The sequence below is a fragment of the Corvus kubaryi genome, unplaced genomic scaffold (assembly GCF_017639235.1).
Source record: "Corvus kubaryi isolate FWS band 111438036 unplaced genomic scaffold, C.kubaryi_AGA036_p1.0 37387, whole genome shotgun sequence".
Taxonomy (NCBI): domain Eukaryota; kingdom Metazoa; phylum Chordata; class Aves; order Passeriformes; family Corvidae; genus Corvus; species Corvus kubaryi.
Window position 1 is genome coordinate 1,465,830 of NW_024581129.1, and position 17,413 is coordinate 1,483,242.

A 17,413-nucleotide genomic window follows, 5' to 3' on the forward strand; every position below is an offset into this window, starting at 1 on the left:
AGATAGTTTTACGCTTGCCAGGGGTATGAAATCTGCAGTGCTGGTAATTTTCATTTGAAGAAATGTTGGGCTTCTTCCATGTGCAGTCTCCTGAGGTTCTGAATCCACTTTCTATCTCTCATTTGTAGTATATCATAAGCATCTATGAATCAGAAGAACATCATAAGAATCCACAAATCAAACAATAGCTCCAAACACAGTAGTAAGTTATGCACCATAATTTATTATAATACAAACAAGTTTGTCAAACACAATATATTGTCTACTTATGAAAATATCAATATTCACAATTTAAATAGGTGATAGGTCCCATAATTTTATATACCAGCAACTCATCTAAAAAGTATTTTGTTCCTAGCTGTGGTCTTCAAGGACGTATACCTGTAAATAACTGCAAAACTGTCCATTCACAGCTTATTTTTTCTAATTGTAGATATTTGAAATACAAATTAGAGTACAAAAGACCATCTCCACAACAAAGATGGTTTTGTCTCCAGGATACTTTTTCCCTAAATAATGACACTGTATGTGCTTGGTTAAGTTTTTACTATTGGAAAATTAGGAGGTACGAGTAATACAGCAAGACAATGGCTAGTTAGCAACAGTCATTGCAAGATGCTTCACACAACCAAAAATAAGGCAGGTATTATCAACAGCAGGTCCCATACGGCAGACTAAAAAGTCAAGGCTTTATTATCCAAACTGGGCTCTAAGAAGGCTTCCAATGTCTGCTAACAAGATACAGTTTGATCCAAAGCCCTCCTGAAATGATGGGGATTGGAAAAACCAACCACAAAACCCACTAGCAACCTTCCCTTTGACTTCAAAGGGCTTTGGAAGCAAGCTTTTAAAGCCTTAAATTATCAGAAGTGAAATGACCAATCCACTGTACATGAAAATTGCACCTTGTCATTGCTAAAGTGATATGGAAAATGATTGTGAGTTTTTCCAAATAAGTTACAAGGATTTAATGCGTTATTTTTCATAGGGAAAAAAATAGTCACGCAGAAAGATTTTTGTTTTTAAATATGGTAATTTACAAAAATACATTATCAGGACAGAAAAAATCAGATGACACTGATAGTTTGCAGGATAAACATTATGTTACAAAAATTAATAAGTCACAGCATGTGAATGGCAGCATATGCCATGCACTTAATTGAACGTTTTTTAATAAATAAAAGCCCTAAACATTCACTATTTTCTTTAAGGTTACTTTTATATTAAATAGAATAGAGAACTTCTTGTATAAATAGGTATTTTTTCAATAGATACATTCTCAAAAATGAACCACTTATCTACATAGATATTGCACTTCAGACTCATTCACGTTTAACTCAGACAAGCATTCCTCATAACAAATGTAGAATAAAAATAAGTTATAAATACAGTGTTTTTCCAAAATGAAACATACAGTACCTTTTCCATAAGGTAACTTTGGTTACTATCAACTGACAAAGACCAGAGGGAGGTTTCCAAGAGAAGGGCAGGAAGGATGGACACACAACTGAATTTCTGTAATACACTATAAAGGGAGAAATAATTTTAACCTTGTCATGACAAATACAACAAGGCTGAGCATCCCTTTTACACTTTTACATTATTGCAAGGGTGAAGCTTTGAGATCACAAGGACAAACAGCCAACAGACTGAGAAGCTCCTTATTTTTCTCTGGGGACATTTAAATGGATACCATCCCTGTGGTGGCCGAGGGTAGAAAAGGTCAGCTTTTCATCTCAGCCCAGTTCCCCAGACGTGCCCCCCTCCTTGCTCTGGCCTGCGTGGTCCCTGAGCTGCCTCAGCAGAGAATTGCTGAGCAGTTCTGCCAGTGGCAGATCCCATCTCTGCTCCTGAGAACACCCCTTTGCCCAGGGACCTGGTTTCCACGGCCTTCTGCTGCCATTCCCTGCTGGGGAAGGCGAGCTCGGGGTTGGTGGGGTTGGCTCCTGCAGGATGTGGGTACAAGGCATTGTGCAAACACAGCCTTTGTGGCAGAAGGGAACCAGGCTCGTCCTCAGCAGGACTTCTGCCAGCTTGGCATTTCTTAGGGGATTTGCACCAAAGCTGAGCCATCCATGTATTTCAGAGAGATGCTTTCAGCCTTCTGATCCCACCTTAGTGGGACTGACTGGATCCCTCCTCAGAGGACCTCTCTGCGTTAGTTCCTGATGCACCATGAGCTCCCTGATGGCACTGGAGATGGGCACAGGCACAAATGCAGTGTTAGCACCAAGCTACCACTGATCTGCAGCTCCTGAGGAGCTCCACTGACCACGCTGGGCTGGTGTTCACCACACACCTTCACTGCCCTCATGCCAGTGAGGTCCCTGAAGTGCCCACTGTAGAATAAAGAGGTTGTGGCATGTGGCTCCAAGAAGCCACATGCCAAGATTTGAAAGGGAAAGAAATTAAAAGAAATGCATTTTCAGCCTTCCTGTAAATCTCTTATTTTCTACAGTCAGCATTGATGGGGTGCTGGTTTTTGAGTGTGAAGGAAGAGAAGCTAACCTCCTTTAAATAAGCTAAATACTTAGATCAGCTTAAACTAAGGCTTTAATGTTTTTACTGCTGTTGGGTATTTAATGAATTTCTTTCACAGTTTGGTTTTTTTTTTTAACAACTCAATGGCAAATCTGCAATAGGATGGCATCATCCCTCAGGAGAAAGTCTTAAGCTGAGGTTTTTATATGTTAATCCCTAAAGGCCTGAACATGGGGGATAACTGAGAGTCTGTATTGATTAAGAAGGAACTTGAAGGCTCTGATCACTCTGCTCACAGGAGCAGCTTCGGTGAGAGCTCTGCATCAGGCAGGACTTGGTTTCACCCTTGAAAGTCCTTAGACACCGTGACTGAAATAGCTGGGGAAAGATGCTGCTTTTGTTCTTGGCTCTAGAAACATCCCTCCCTCCCTCGAGCTCCCCTGTCTCAGTCACATTCTTAAATAACAACTTAAAACAAGCAAATGTTGGCAGCTTGCAGGATTGCTTTCCATGCCAAGGCTGCAACAGGTACTGTATCGGTCCTCGAGCCTTGGTCAAATGAGCCAAAACAGGCTTGTCACCGTTTGTGTCTCACAGGCTGCCTCCTGCAAGGAGGTCTTGACAGCACAACTGTGTGTGGTGGCACTTCATGCCAGAATTGACACATAATTTTTGGCAAGTGCATGCTCCAGAAATGGCACCTTCCACAGTACGCAAAAGCATCCATTTACTTTGTTGATTGCAAACTGATGGTCAAGTAAGGTTTCGTTGTGTTTTAAAAGGTTGTAATTAAACACTGCTGTGGCTTCACCCCTCTGATGACTTTGGATTGCACTGGTGTTGGGATGCAAAACATTTGAGTGTGACTGAACACTAAGACTTGAACTCTGAAGCATATTCAAAATGCTATATAAGAGATGGAGGTGTTTGCCTTCTCACTTTTGCTCCGAAAATCAAGTGCTCCTGTTTCCTCCTGACAGTCTGATCTGCCCCTGGCCACCCAGGGAAATGAAATCAAATGACCTCTCTTCAAAACAGCCATTTCAGAAAATTACATCCTGAAGATGTAACCACTTGAAAAGAACTTGCACCCAGAAACTCCAACTATTGCCCTTTTCATGGTGATATTTTTATAGGCTTTCCATTCTTATCATACTGGTAAACAAGCATTTTGATGCAGTGAGAGTTGGCTGGGGAAATCCAAGGGCTGCTCGTTATGGAAAAGTTATGGTTTGTATAGAATTGCACAGGCTGCTTCTGACACTTAAAGAAGGCTTTCAAGGTGGCAGCTGCCATTGTGCGAAACCTTTTGCTAATAAAACAGTAGAGGAAGAAATTAATGGCAGTGTTCAGCAGTGCCAGCATATTGGCGATGTCCGACACAATATGGACCACCCAGCTGTTGTTTATAGGCGACACGTAGAGGTGATACAATATCATGATTATTCTTGGTGCCCACAGTATGGCAAAAATAGAAGTTATAGTAAACAAAATGGCTGTTGTTTTCCCCGTGGAGTACCCTCGCAGGCGGAAATTGCTCTTTCGCCGCAGCTTGTACACAATGATGGAATTGAGGATGAAGAAGATGGAGCAGGGCACTAAGTACACGGTGAAGCAGTGCACCCAGATGAGGATGTGGTGCATGGACGTGCTGATGTAGTCTTCACTCCAAATGTTGGGCCACCAGTAGTAGGGGATGCTGGTCAAAAAGCAGGTGATGTAGACGCTCACAATGACTTTGCGGGTGCGAGCCGGGTAGGAGACGGTGTGGTACTTGAGGGGGTGGCACACCGCGATGTACCTGTCGATGGTCAGCGGGACCGTGATCCAAATCGACGTGTGGATGGAAGAAAATTCCAAGACCTCAATTATTTTGTCCAGTACCTGAGGCATCTGTTTGTTTAAGATGAAGTCTTCCATGAGGAAGTCAACAAAGACGATGAAGAAGAGAACCAGGATGTCGGCAGCAGCTAGAGCTAGAAGGTAATTATAGGAGGACTTCTGCCTGCGAGCTACAAGCTGGGAGAGGATGATGACTGTCAAGATGTTTGCTGTGGAAAAAGAAACACAGAGTTAGGCTATTAAGATGTAACATTAGCTTTTCTGAGCACTTGCTTGGAGTTGTTCAAGCACTTGGCAACATGACCACCTAATTAAAATTCAAGAAACCAAAAGGAAAACACCCCAGTCATGTCCCTCAGTGAAGCTGTTGCAGTGACAAGAGTGTGTGGCCCTGCCCTCAGCTCTGGAATCCACCCCTGAGCAGGGGATGCTGGGACTCCTGTCTGTGCATAAAGGGAGGGGTAGCAGGAGAAAAAAAGCTCTCACACACACACTTCTATTTCTCACCTTGTTTTTTTCACTTTTACATGTAACAAGGGATGAATGAGAAGGGTAATGAATATAAACAGCCCTTGCAGTACTTGAGAGATTTGCTGGAGCACTAAGGTGTAGCCAAATTTTAACTACTTTCTCTTGTTTACCAGAACTTACTGTGTAGTCTTGAATTGGAAAAAAAAATAAAATCCTATTATTCCTACTATCAGTTTGGCTAGAATGAGACAGACAAGATTGCTCCCATCAGAAGCTGGTATCACTTGGCTAGAATATCTGGAAAAGTGCTTAAAAATCAGAGATGTGGTTACTGTACAAGTGAGTGCCAAATGTTTGTAGTTGATACTTTTCTAAGTCTTCTGTAAATCACCTCTTCTGTGCATTCAGTGCTTCAAACATTTCTGCCAGCTTTGATGGATTTCCCAAAACAAATCAACAATAATTGGAAAGATTCCTTTAAATCAGAGAAAAAGGAAGCTGCTGACATGAAGGTAATGACGGCCTAGGACGTGTCCTACAACTGAAAATGCTTGTTTTTTTAAAAACTGTTTTTCTTGGCACTGAGAAAACTTCCTCCTTTATGAACACCTTCAAAGCCTGCTGTCTGGGAGCAGATTTCTGCCACCAGGGAAATGAACTGCAGCAGAGTGAATGATCTTGACTAACAGCCCTCACCTATTTTTGTGTTACCTGAACGTATTAATTTTGTATCTTGGAAAAAAACTAACCCAAACATGACAATCAACTGACTCTTTCCCTATATTAAAAACAAACAAACAAAAGAAAAGAAGCACGATCTTTCCAATGGTACAGTCTCAAATTGCCTTCAGGGGAATTTTCCCAATTCTGTCCTCCATTAATGTGAACGCAGCTGCATTGATTTCAGCTCAGCACAGACGTGGGAGACAAGAGGTGATATCACCAGAACTGCTGTGTCATTTTTCACTCACTTGCTTAGAAATGCTTCTGCTGTGCCTGCAGACGAGCCCTGGAGGTGCAGTGAGTGATGTACTGTCAAGGAAATCCTCGAGCTGGAGTGTTTATCAAGGCCCTGCAGCCACTGCTGGTTTTGGCCAGCCAGGCTGACTGGCTCAGCTTCACAGATATTGGATGTGACCCATGGGGTGCATCTCCTCTTTAAATCCTCTGGATTCGACTCGTTCCAGTGGCAGCAGCTGGAACCAGTGTGCAGCAAGGGCGATGTTTGAAGGCACTGGTCCCTGCTGGTAGCTCTGGCCTGACTGCCAGAGCAGCTCCTGCAGGGATGCTGAAGCCGTGCTGTGTTCAGGTACAGCAGCCCTGCTCCTCAACTCTCTGTCTACTGCAGGGTCTTGCTGTTGGCCTCTAACCCCACTCCGTTTTGCTCGAGGAGCAGATTTAGGAGCAGTCCTTTGCACCCTTTGCCCCTGCCCCTCTCAGGGTTCCCCACCACGGCAGTACAGCGTGTGCTGAAATGCAAGTTATTTATCCAAGGCCAGCGAGCCTTGCTTGGTGAGCCAGATTAGAAAATTGATCTGATAAAGTAAACATGAGCTCTACCTAATTCCTTCTGCAAGGGTTACTGTACCTTGTACTGGAAATGCTTTCCCTGGGATCACATTAGAGCTTTTTCCTTGCTGGATGATATGAAATACAGTAACACCACCTACTTTGTGCAAACAGATACATACTGGGGTGCAGCAGAAAGTTGCCGGTGTGACTGTCTCAGCACAGGGTCTGTGAGTATTTTTCCTGCTGCACACTGTATAGGGAAAGTGTAGCTGAGCTATGGATGCCTCAGTCCTTCATCCATTTCCTAGCCAGTGTTAAGCTGGTCCTTGGTTGTCCTCAAACTGTTCCTAAAGCTCAGGAAAATGGGAAAGGGGTAGGGACACCACTCTCTGTGACCAATTGTGTCCTTGTGCCAGTGTCTCGGTAACTCCTGAGTGCCTCTTCAGTGTCCTGCTCTCCTGTGGGCAAAAATTACCCACTGTGGGTGAAAGGTGATAGAAGAGTATCTGTGACCATATTTTAACCTTGCTGACACTAATTCTTGCACTAGCAAGGTAGTCTGTGATGAGAACTATGGCAGAGATGATGATGATGGAGATATAAAAGTATCTGTCTCTGCTGTAATGTAGGTGGAGCTACAGCTGCTGGATAGGTCAGCACCCCTAAATTGTCCTGGATGGTACACTGCCCATTTCCTGCAGTGTATTCTCTAGATACTAAGTGGTTAAGATAATTTGAATTTGAAAGAGATTGATCACTGTGCTGGGAGATGATTAGGGGATGACAGATGGGAATTTATGCCAGCATCGCTTGCTGCAGTGCAGTATTCTGAATTTATAAATATCTGTTTGAGAACCAGGGCTTGATTGGGGACTAGCTGGCTGAAGCCTTGAGGTGCTGCTGGCAGATGATTAGAAGCAACTGTACAAAATGGCAGTCTCAATTCTTTCCCTCCTGGCATGAGGACATGAGACATTTGAGACACAGCGTCCTAAGGTCTCTGATACCCAAACACCTTTGGTCCAGGCTGCTCAAAACACAGCCACCTTCTAACTCAGCCAGGCTGCACCACAGCACACTTCCATCTCTCCTCTGACACCTCTTCTGACTTTATCAGCTTCTGAGTACAAACTGCAGCACCAAAATTCATGCCATTGGAGGGCCGTTGTGTCTTCCTTTAGGAGTAACTTAGGCTCCCATGTGGATTTGGGTTTACTTCCCATGCCAAAGCCATGCTGCCTTGGCTGCAGAGCCTGGGCACTCTTCTGTGCCTCAAAGCGGTACCTGTGAGCTGAGGGCAGAGTTTTGCCCCCAGCTTCTCATTTCATGGGTTACAGCCATCACTCAAATAGTGTCTAACAGCGGCCTTTGCAGGGATTTGAAGAGCTCCTTTCACTGACTACTTTCACTGCACGTGAGCAGAAGTGATTGTATCTGTCCAAAGAAGAAATAGGCATAGTTCTGGGCTTTATTTGTGGTTTGTTTTTTTTTTTTAATTGAGAGCACTTTGCAGCCTCTGCAGTCAAATGGCCTTTACAACACAAGCAGTAGCCCCCTGCATTGGTTCAGCAGTTGAGCTTTATAAACTACCTAAATGAAGTAGCCACGAGTGCTGCTCGCCAAGCGTGATTCCGTTAGGTCACGGAATAGAATGGACACCTTTTAGCCAACACAGCTGTTGCTAGGATCCCCACAAATTATCGTGTAATGTGGGAAACTTCTCTGCAGGCTTAGCAGTAGTCACCTGACTGGCACAGAGAGATGGCTTACCAAGGGGAAATTTTAAGTTGCCTCAGAAGTAATGTTAGTAACACCTCCTTCTCAGATTTAGGAACTCTGAGAATGTAAGTACAATATGCTAAAATAAGTGGTGAGAAAAAGGAATGTTCTGGCTTGATGGGAATAGATGATTTCCTCTAAGCGAGGAGGCAATATTCAAATGTAAACAGGTACTGTTTACTGCTCACCAATAGTTACCAGACTGGAGATGAGGACGGCGTTCAGCCCTGATTTAGTGTGGGAGCTCTCTGGAGAAGCTGATGACAATGGGTGATTTCTGACAAAGGCGTTACATAACAGAAGCTATTAAAAAAAAAACCCAACCAAAGATGCTGTGGCAATGGAAATACATGTTTTTTACTGATCTTGGCTATAGCTGGTTATGTGATCTTTTCCAATGACCTCTGGATGCTGTTTGTCCTTAAAGAAGATAGGCTAGGTCCACATTTCCCTCTTACAGCCAGTGTGGATCAAACTCCACACTAGAGCAGATGGGGACAGACTGAACGGTGCTTCAGTTTGTTCTTCTCTTTTATTATCATATCCTGAGTGCCTCCCTTAAACTGTTGTGAAGCCTAAAGAGATACTTTACAGAATATAATTACTGCAATACAAGTTTTGTCTTCCTGGGGAGTTCCTGTGAGGATTGACTTTTGAAAATAAATGGATTTATTTGTTGTTCAGTTGTCCGAGTGCTGTCAAACAGCACACAGCAAGGCACCCCCACGAGGGAAGAGCTGTCAGCCCCTTCTGCTGGTGCCTGCATCATCTCCCAGGAAATGGAGAGGGATATATGCAAAAAAAAAAAGAGCATCATAAAAGCTATGGCAGGAACGGATGCAGGATTGCTGCTGGAAGAGGTTTCACATCTTTGGGAAGGCTCTCGTGTGGCCTGTGCTTAGCAATCCCATCTGCAGGGACAGACCGTGCCAGTTCTGAGGGTGGAAGAGAACCTGGAGGTAGAGGAGGCCCAAGATCCTTCCCAGGACAACCCAAACTCCCTTCTAGGTGCAGGAGGCCGGGTTAGTTACTGCCAGGGAAAACACAGCACGGCCTTGTGCTTACGAGTCACAAGTGAATGAGAGAGTCGGTGCCAGAGGCCAGATTCTGACAATGAAATCTGGCCTCTGGGGCCACTTTTCTCACTGACAGCATTTATTAGCTGAGATGGCTCTGGGGAAGGATGCAGTGAATGAGGTACTCTGCTCTGCAGCTGGCATTAGCCATCAGTGGGTCACAGAGGCCAGAGAAGGATTTTAATCCAGCAAAAGCACTTCCTCGCTGTTGGAGGGCACAGACACAGCAACGGCACGGAGATGCCAATGGCTGATACTCCCTTTGAGCCTTGCCAGCCACGAGGATGGAGTGCAGCAGCTTGTCTGGCACAAAGGTGTAATTACACTGTGCTGCTTTTGGCTTTCCTAGACCACGGGAGTTTTTCTGGAGCAGTCTGTATAAAACAGGGCTATTTCTGCAGTATGAGAACAGCCCAGGAACACTGGGCTAGGATGTGGGGAGGTCTGGTTTGTGCTCACTGGGGCCATGCGTGTGTAAGTGTGACAGGGATCTGGTTCTCCCCATCTTCACTCTTCTTGTCCACCTTTCCTGAGGTGGGCCTGCAGAGCAGAAAGTCTCTAATGACTCTCAGACATTCCTCCTGCCGCTCCAAAGCCTTGCTTAGAGGCTCCCACACAAGGATAAAAATGTCTAAAATGCACATCTCAAAGTCTAGCCCCGCATCTTGCTACCAGAGCAGGACAGCCTTCTAATGGAAACTGGAGCTGGGAACAGAAAAAGTGATCTGTAAAATGATGCAGAAATCATAAAAGGAATTTGGTTATTCATGCAACATATCTGGAGAGACAGGGATTTTCAAGGCAGTTTGGGTGTCTCATTTGGCAGGCGTCTGTGGCTTCTAAATGTGGGCTGTCAGTGCAGTGTAAGAGGTCTCAAGCTGAGTAACTCGAGTTCCAGGGTGACCATTCTAACCTTTCGATACCAAATGCCAAAGTACTGCGGCAGATGCCAAAGGTGTTTCATGGGATGACTGGGATGGAGAGAGGATGTGACTTCATAAGGACACTGCCGTGAATTCTTTACTGAACATGAATAATTAAGAGGATTTTACCTTCGATTGTGGTTTTGCTAAAATAAACTAGTCTTTATGTCTTCCTAAAGCATTAGGTAATGCAATAGGAGCTCAAGATTGCAAACCCCATGGCCAAGCTTTCTCAGAGACTACGCCAATTTTACACAATATGCAGGAAATTACAGACTTTGTAAAACCATTGCAGTTTGGCTTTATTTGCCCACGGAGAATATACTGCATCCCCACTAGATATATCACTGTGCTGTGTGCCAGTCAGGACACTGAAGAAAACACACTTGGAGTGAACAAATGTGTGAGAAATATCCTAGTTTGATGTAAGTGACTGACAGGTGATTTGTCTTGAGACCAAAAGCAACCTCTAGAGCACCTGTCCATGCAGGCAATACTCCATAAGATTGAAAAGATGGAGAGGTTTAATGACTGTACATTGCAGGGACTCTCTTAGGTGGTAGAAGGGAACAATTCCAGTGAAAAAGATGTTCAGTGTTACAACAGGCAAGCTTCTCTCCCCTTCCATGGATAAAGGGGTAAAACTCTTTTTGGTCATCTTCTGTACTGCTCATTCTGGTCCTGCTTGGCTGCCTCCACTTCACTCTCTCTGCACAACCACACTGGGGTCGTGGGGGGCAACCCAACACCATCTTCTCCCACGAGAGAAGCTTACCCCAAGAACAGCACCAAAGGCACTCCAGACATGGGGAGTTAGGATCTGTAAGTACACATTCATATTCTGCAAAATGAAAACTGATTTGTGTGTAAGGTCTCCTGTGCTCAAGGAGTGATTTTGGCTTTGCTTCCTTTTCTGGTGTCTCAAAGCTAATGGGAAAAGAGATTATAGGCTCAAAAAGACCACCTGAGACAGAAGGTGGAAGCTTTTGTGGACAGGGATTGCTTTGCCCTTGGCGTGTGAAAGCAGAGCACACCCCCCACCAGGACATCTCCGTGTTGTTTGTTTGCCTACACAGAGTTGTGCCGTGTGTGGATGAAGGCCTTCTCCTGCTGCCTTCGTTCTGCTGATTCACCCCCATTTTATGGAAGGCAGCAGAAAGAGGATGAGGAGGAGAGAACTAAGTAAGGGAGTGGATGAAGAACAGCAGGATATTAGACTGCCTAGTGCTTCTGAATGTTTTGACTTCTTAACAACTGGGGGCTCTGCATTACCCACCTACCGTGAAAACTGGCTGTGCTCTCTCTTTTGTGTCATTGTCATTTCAAGGAAAAATGTACTTTGGAGTTTTTCCTTTCCAATCCATTGTAGCTGCCTGCCATGCAAGGTTGTGCACTTCATAGTCTGCTGAGCCTCCCAAATATGGCACCTCATTATCGTTACAGCCCCAACAGTGTTGTTTCCTACTGACGTGGCAGAAGAAATCCAAAGTTAGCAATTGTACTCTGTCTAGTGGCATCCAGAAATGTACAATCAACCTCTCCCCAATCCATGCGTTAGCATGGGTTCAGCCACATGCTGTCTTCCAGGCTGCAAGATTTTAGCAGCTGCAGGCTCCAGAGGTACTGACCAAACGAAATCACTCCCATCTGCACACCTTGCTGTCACCAGTTCTGTGCAGGAACAGAATGAATCTATTATTTTTCATAATGGTTCTTCTCTCCTTAAAGAACAAGCATTCATTTTACAATAGGAAATGACTCATTTTAAGCGTGTTAGCAGCAGTTTTGTTCCCCTCTGCCCAGCACTGCTACTGTAAATGAGCTGTAGTGCCCTTCAGTTGCTCCAACAGCCGAGCTAAAGTTCCAGCAATCTATTTGTCCCCTTTTAAGTAGGATGCAATGTACTGGCCTTGCATCCAGTTCAGATTTTAAGCAGAGAATATATGGTCTTTGAGTGAAAAGGGTGGTTGAATCAGGTCTCAGGAGGGTTTGGTTCCTGTTCCCTAATGAGCAACAGCAGAAGAGTGCTGTTTTTTCAAGGTCATAACAATACATTTTAACAACTCTCCCACTCATATTTTCGGATCTTCCTTTAGCACTTCTATTTTTCAGGTATGCTGCTATGAGAAAAGCTATTTATTCAGGTGTTGGAAATGCTCTCTTTAATCAGAAGCCTGTACTGTGATTGCAGAAGAATATACTAGGCAGTAGATGGCAGGAATCCAAAACGAGTCGGACACTTCCACAGTGCTGTGTGCTCTGTGTACACCTTCCTCTGCCTGCTTTGGTATTTACTGCTACTACACGCCACGTGGGTCGCCAGCAAACGTTGCTCCGTGTCCCCCTCACCGCTCAGGGTACCAACTGGGTCACAGCTGTGGGCACAGGGGTGGCAGCGCTCTCCAGGTCTCATTCCCCCACACAGCCTCGGAGTGGAGGCAATGCAGCTGGGCTGCTGCATGGTGATGGTCTCTTGGGTCAGGGGTGCTCAGCCCACCAACAGCACCTGCCTTGCCAGGATGATGACCCAGGCATGCACATCTCCCAGAGAGCCTCCTTATCCCAAGCTTTATACAGGGAGAAGGCTCCAGAAGGATCAGGTCTCCATCCTTTCGGCTGGCCTGGGACCACCCCGCAGTTTGCACAGGCTCAGTGCACCCATGTGTCAATCCAACGCCCTAGGAAGGATCTGCCTCGCTGTGCAAGGACAGCCAATCTGTCACCTGCTAGGGCAAGGTCCGTAGCTTGGACTCTCTTCACAGAGCGTCAAAGCAGTTAGGCACCCCTGCTGAGCTGACACGTTCCTCCAGGTCAGGACTGCAGCTTCTCTCCCTCTGCATGGAGCCCTGTGAATGCACCCTGTGCTTGGCTGGGCTTTGGATGACCCGGGTTGTCCCCATCTCCACGTCACCTTGTTCAGCAGCAGGTCTGACATGAACACTACCTGTTCACACCTTCCAGCTGGGAGCATCCAAGCATGTCCAGGCTGCTTTCCCAAGCTTGTGAAGTCCTGAATCTACATTTAGATCAGTGTGACCGGTTTAATGCAAAAGCCTAAAGCGCAAGTAAAAGAAACAGTTGTGTACCAGGCTCCTGAAGTTTGGAGTGGCACTTCCCTGGAGTCCTGCTGTGAGTCTGTTGCCTCCTGGAGATGCTGTAAAGGTGCTGTGCTTTGTGTCACTGGGATGCAACGATCCCTGAAGCCAATGCACATCCCAGGTAGGCAACTGACTGGGGAGCAAAATGGAACAGCAATCCCACTGGGATTGACTAAGAAAGCCAGATTTCACTCTGCCTCTCACACTGTCAGGAGGAGATGAGCCCTGGGAACCTGGATCAGGCCAGACTGTGATCTAGGAAATGCTGATGCTCTGTCCTTTCAGCAGCAATATGCTCCCTTCCTGATGGAAAAACGGACTGCATGCAAGGCAACTCCATTGCTGCTGCTCCTTCTAATGAAGCAGGAATCAAGGTCAGAGCCAGGTTTCTGCAGCAAGCAGTGCTACTTCTGTGCCTGACCTTCTTGGTTGTGTTCAGTGGCCCCACCACAGAAGGAGCTCTTTGGTGCAGCTGCTTTGTGCAGCTCTCACTGACAAAGGCAGAGACAGAGTGGTACCTGTTGCTCTTTGCTTTCTCACCTTTACCAGCCTCCTCTTGGACTGAATCAGAGCAATTTATTCCCTCCCCCACATCCAACACCATCCCCTCTCTAGCATTTTCTCTCACTAAAGCAAGAAACATTTCCATTAAGACTTTTTGCAGCCCCTCTCTTGCCTCCCAGCTAACTGCAGGTACTTCAGAGGTTCTCTCTGACAGACAAGGGGAATGCAGGGTTAGCAGAGCAGGGGCTGCAGAACGGCTCCATAAATGAGAAACCTTCCCCTCTGAATGGGAGAAGACCCCACCTCAGGGCCTCTGCCTCATGCTGCTCCCCACCGCTGCACTGGCATTTTCTCCTTGTTCCCTGCAGCCTGATCCTGAGACACCCCACTCCTGCCAGCAGGACCACGTACTTGTGGGACACCTTTGCATGCCTGCACTCGAAACAAGTTTCAAAAACCTGTCTCTGTCTTATCAGCCTCTGCTTAAAATGAAAAGAAGCAGCCTCCTGGCCCAGGTGCCCAAAGGCACGATGACCCCTGGCAGAGCTGCAGCCAGCTCGGGTGCAGCACCAGCCACACAGGGTCAGTGGGCAGTGGGGCTCTGTGGGTGCCTCTCTGTAGGGTCCAGCCTGTCCCTTCCCTCTGTGTGCTACTGCCAGAGCAGGGCTGAAGGGAGTTTGCTTTGCGCTCTCTCCTCTCTGCTATCTACAGACTTTCTGGTGGCTGGTTGAACAGAGGGAGAAGGAGCCACTGCTGAGAGCCGGGTCTGCTGAGGTGCCTGGGTTATACAGGGGTGGGAGGGGGAGGATGTTTCTGCTGCACACACTGTCAGGCCTGGCATCGCTTGGCCTCAATGTGGAGTTGTTGAGTTAGTGAAATTTCCTTCAGATGCTACAGCAGAAAAGGTGGAAACAGTTAACTGGCTTTTCTTCTCATCAGTCTTTCTCCAAGATTTGTGGCAAGGAGTTAACTCTGCATATCAGCAAAACACTGCACTAGTGCTGTATTTGAGGACAGATCCTAGACAGGGTTTCTCTTAAAATTCTTGGCACCACACAGAGCTAATTAAGATCCCACATAGTTCAGGACTCTTTCTCTAACAGCCAATAAAGCCTGCTACCTTTACAAATTTCTAATGTCAAAAAACTGAAGAGCAGCTTCAAATTAAAACATGAAAAGCTCTTTTTAACACTGCTCTCGCCCTGTACCCCATCCTCAACGAAGCTTGGCTGTGTGAGCCTTCCCCTAAGCACATCCAGCTTGTTCTCATCTCTGTGCAGTCTCATGAATTTCTCATGCACTCAGCACACTGTGCATTTACTCAGCACACTGTGCATTTACTCAGCACACTGTACATGTGCAGTGAGTCCAGGTGTCAGTGCCAGTGCTCTGGACACATCCACACCTGATGTAAGCCCACGGAACTCAGCAGTGCTGCACCACCATGCGCTTTGGCTAGTTCTGTTAAGCACTGGCACTGGTGCCACTGCTCTAATCAACTGATGTCTGATCCCTTGAGAAATGCATGAGACCACTGCTAATTTGGACTGTGTCTGACTTTAACCATGTTCTTAGAATGACAGTGTTAGGTCTGTAATTACAATGCAGTATCCCCAGGGAGCTGGTGCAAGTATGTGCAGAACGTTCATTAAATGACTTTTCTTGTCAGTGCACGCAAGACTTTCCCCCGTTTCAGAGAAGCACAAAGGCAAGCTTAGCCACAGAGTGCTTCATGACAACTTCTTCACCTCATAATCCTGAGAGGGTCTTGCTCAGTTTCTAGGGCACTGATGTTGAAGTCAGAGCCTCTCATTACTATGGAATCTAAGCAGCCCCTAAGGAATTAACGAAGGGGAAACTTCCTCCTATCCCTGCTGGCTGAGTCTCTTCGGGTCAGGGCTGAGACTCACCAGTGTTTTGGAGCACAGACACTTGCCTGTGCTCTGCATCCTCTGTGGGTAAATACAGGACTTAACTTTCCAGTTCTCTGAACTATTAGCCAATCTTCAAATTTTAATTGTGAGACAGAAAGGGGGGGGAAAAAACCCCAAACCAAACCAACACAAAGCACATCAATTCCTACGGAGAGTGTTATTGCATGCATGCCACTCAGAGGCAGGCTTCTCTTCATGTCTGATTAAAAATTTTTCTATGAAAAAATTGCTTGAAGAAGGAATTAAGGTGAACAAACATTTGGAAACTATGGACTATTACCTATCATCACTGCTTGCCATTCCACATGCCACTTAAAATGAGTAGCTCTACACAGACAAAACCAAACTCTCCTGTATCACACCCTTAAAACACCAATTCACCTTGGTGCATCAGAAGGCTCTCACTTTTTCCCCAACTCATTCTACCTGTCCTTGGGATCACTCTAAGTCACTGTCAGGCTGGAGGTGTTAAGCCAGTGAGCAAGCCACGCTGTTTGCCAACCCCAGCTGTGCTGGGATGGCAGTGCTGCCCACTGTAACTACAGCAGCTCCTCTCCATCCTGCGTGCTGAGGCATCTCACTGGCAGCCACAGGCAGCCCCCTCCAGGAGGAAGCACCTGCTCAGTCCTTGTCTCGGCTGAGACAGTACTGCCAATGTGATGCTCGTGTGGCATCTGCACGTTTGGAGCTGTGTGCTGGCAGTGGTGCCCCACAGGTGTTCACATCCAAGCTTGGGACATCCTTTCCTTCCTTATTTGGACTGTCTCAGCTTTTCTCGTTCCAAGCATCTCTATAATGTCTTTGTCCCCCTTTTAAGCAGGAAATTTTGCTCAGGGTTATACACTCTGGAGACTGGTCCCTGCCAGCTGGGACTTTCTTCCAAGTACCTGTACCAGGGGTCTCAGTGTCAGCATTGCCATTGCCTTTGCTGCACGCTGACCTCAAGACTGGACTTTCTACCTACTGTCCTGCTCCACCAGCCACAAGGACAGGCTCACGAGTATGACAGCTGTCTGCTAAGCTTCTGACAGCATGCTCCTTCCCCAGTCAAGTTCCGTAGTGGTGGTGTGTTGCTTCCTATAGCCAGCCCTGCCCCACAGAGTCGGGTGGGGATTTGCACCAGAAAAACTCGGCAGCTACACTTGTGCTGGCCCGGCAGGAGATCGGTGGGGACACGGCCGCCTGGGTACCGCTCTGGTACTCACATGGCCAAAACGACAATGGCAGAAACTTCACGACAGGCTGACTCTGTTCGTCAAGTTCAAAGTCAGGGTGCCCGAAGCCGGGTAGGAGGGCGAGGGCAGGCAGGGACAAACCCTGGCGAGGGAGGCAGCACCGGGACGGCAGCGCGCCGGGCGGGGAGATGCTGTCCGGGGGATGCTGCTGTCCGGGAGATGCTGCTGTCCGAACCGCCCGCGCTTATCCCGCCGAGCACGCGGAGCCAGCGCGCCCGGGGCATCCCGAGGACACCGCGGGCGCTCCCCCCGCCCCGCCCCGCACAGCGGGCAGGAGCCGCTCCGGCGGGCGCTGCCGGGGCCCCGCAGCCTCGCCCGTCCCGCGGCACTCACCCGGCAGCCCGAGGCAGAGCAGCAGGCTGTAGTAGACGACGGGTGCGTATCCCAAGCCGCAGCCATAGCGGTGGTGCGCCAGGAGCGAGCCGTTGTGGAGGTGGAGGTGGCTGTGCTCCATGGACCCGCTGTCCCCGCTGCCGGCGCTCGCTCCGCCGCACGGGCCGCCCCTCGCACGCTCGGCGGCGGCGGCGAGCGCGGCGCGGCCCCGCGGCGGGCGGCGGC

General features: G+C 47.3%; 1 protein-coding gene across 1 annotated transcript; it reads right to left on the reverse strand.

The window, feature by feature from the left end:
- Positions 1 to 203: 203 nt before the first annotated feature.
- On the reverse strand, positions 204 to 17,375 carry GPR139 (G protein-coupled receptor 139). The gene is made up of 2 exons (XM_042037532.1): positions 17,189 to 17,375; positions 204 to 4,532 (listed from the first exon to the last, which is right to left on the reverse strand). Exons 1-2 carry the CDS (start codon positions 17,307 to 17,309, stop codon positions 3,598 to 3,600), a joined length of 1,056 nt encoding a protein of 351 aa, XP_041893466.1. The 5' UTR covers positions 17,310 to 17,375; the 3' UTR covers positions 204 to 3,597.
- Between the last annotated feature and the right edge of the window lie 38 nt (positions 17,376 to 17,413).

Coding starts and splice junctions, on each gene's coding strand:
- GPR139 (XM_042037532.1), bottom strand. CDS start 17,309: ATGGAGCACAGCCACCTCCACCTCCACAACGGCTCGCTCCTGGCGCAC. Junction 4,533..17,188: donor GCTCTGCCTCGGGCTGCCGG/GTGAGTGCCGCG, acceptor CTTTTTCCACAG/CAAACATCTTGACAGTCATC.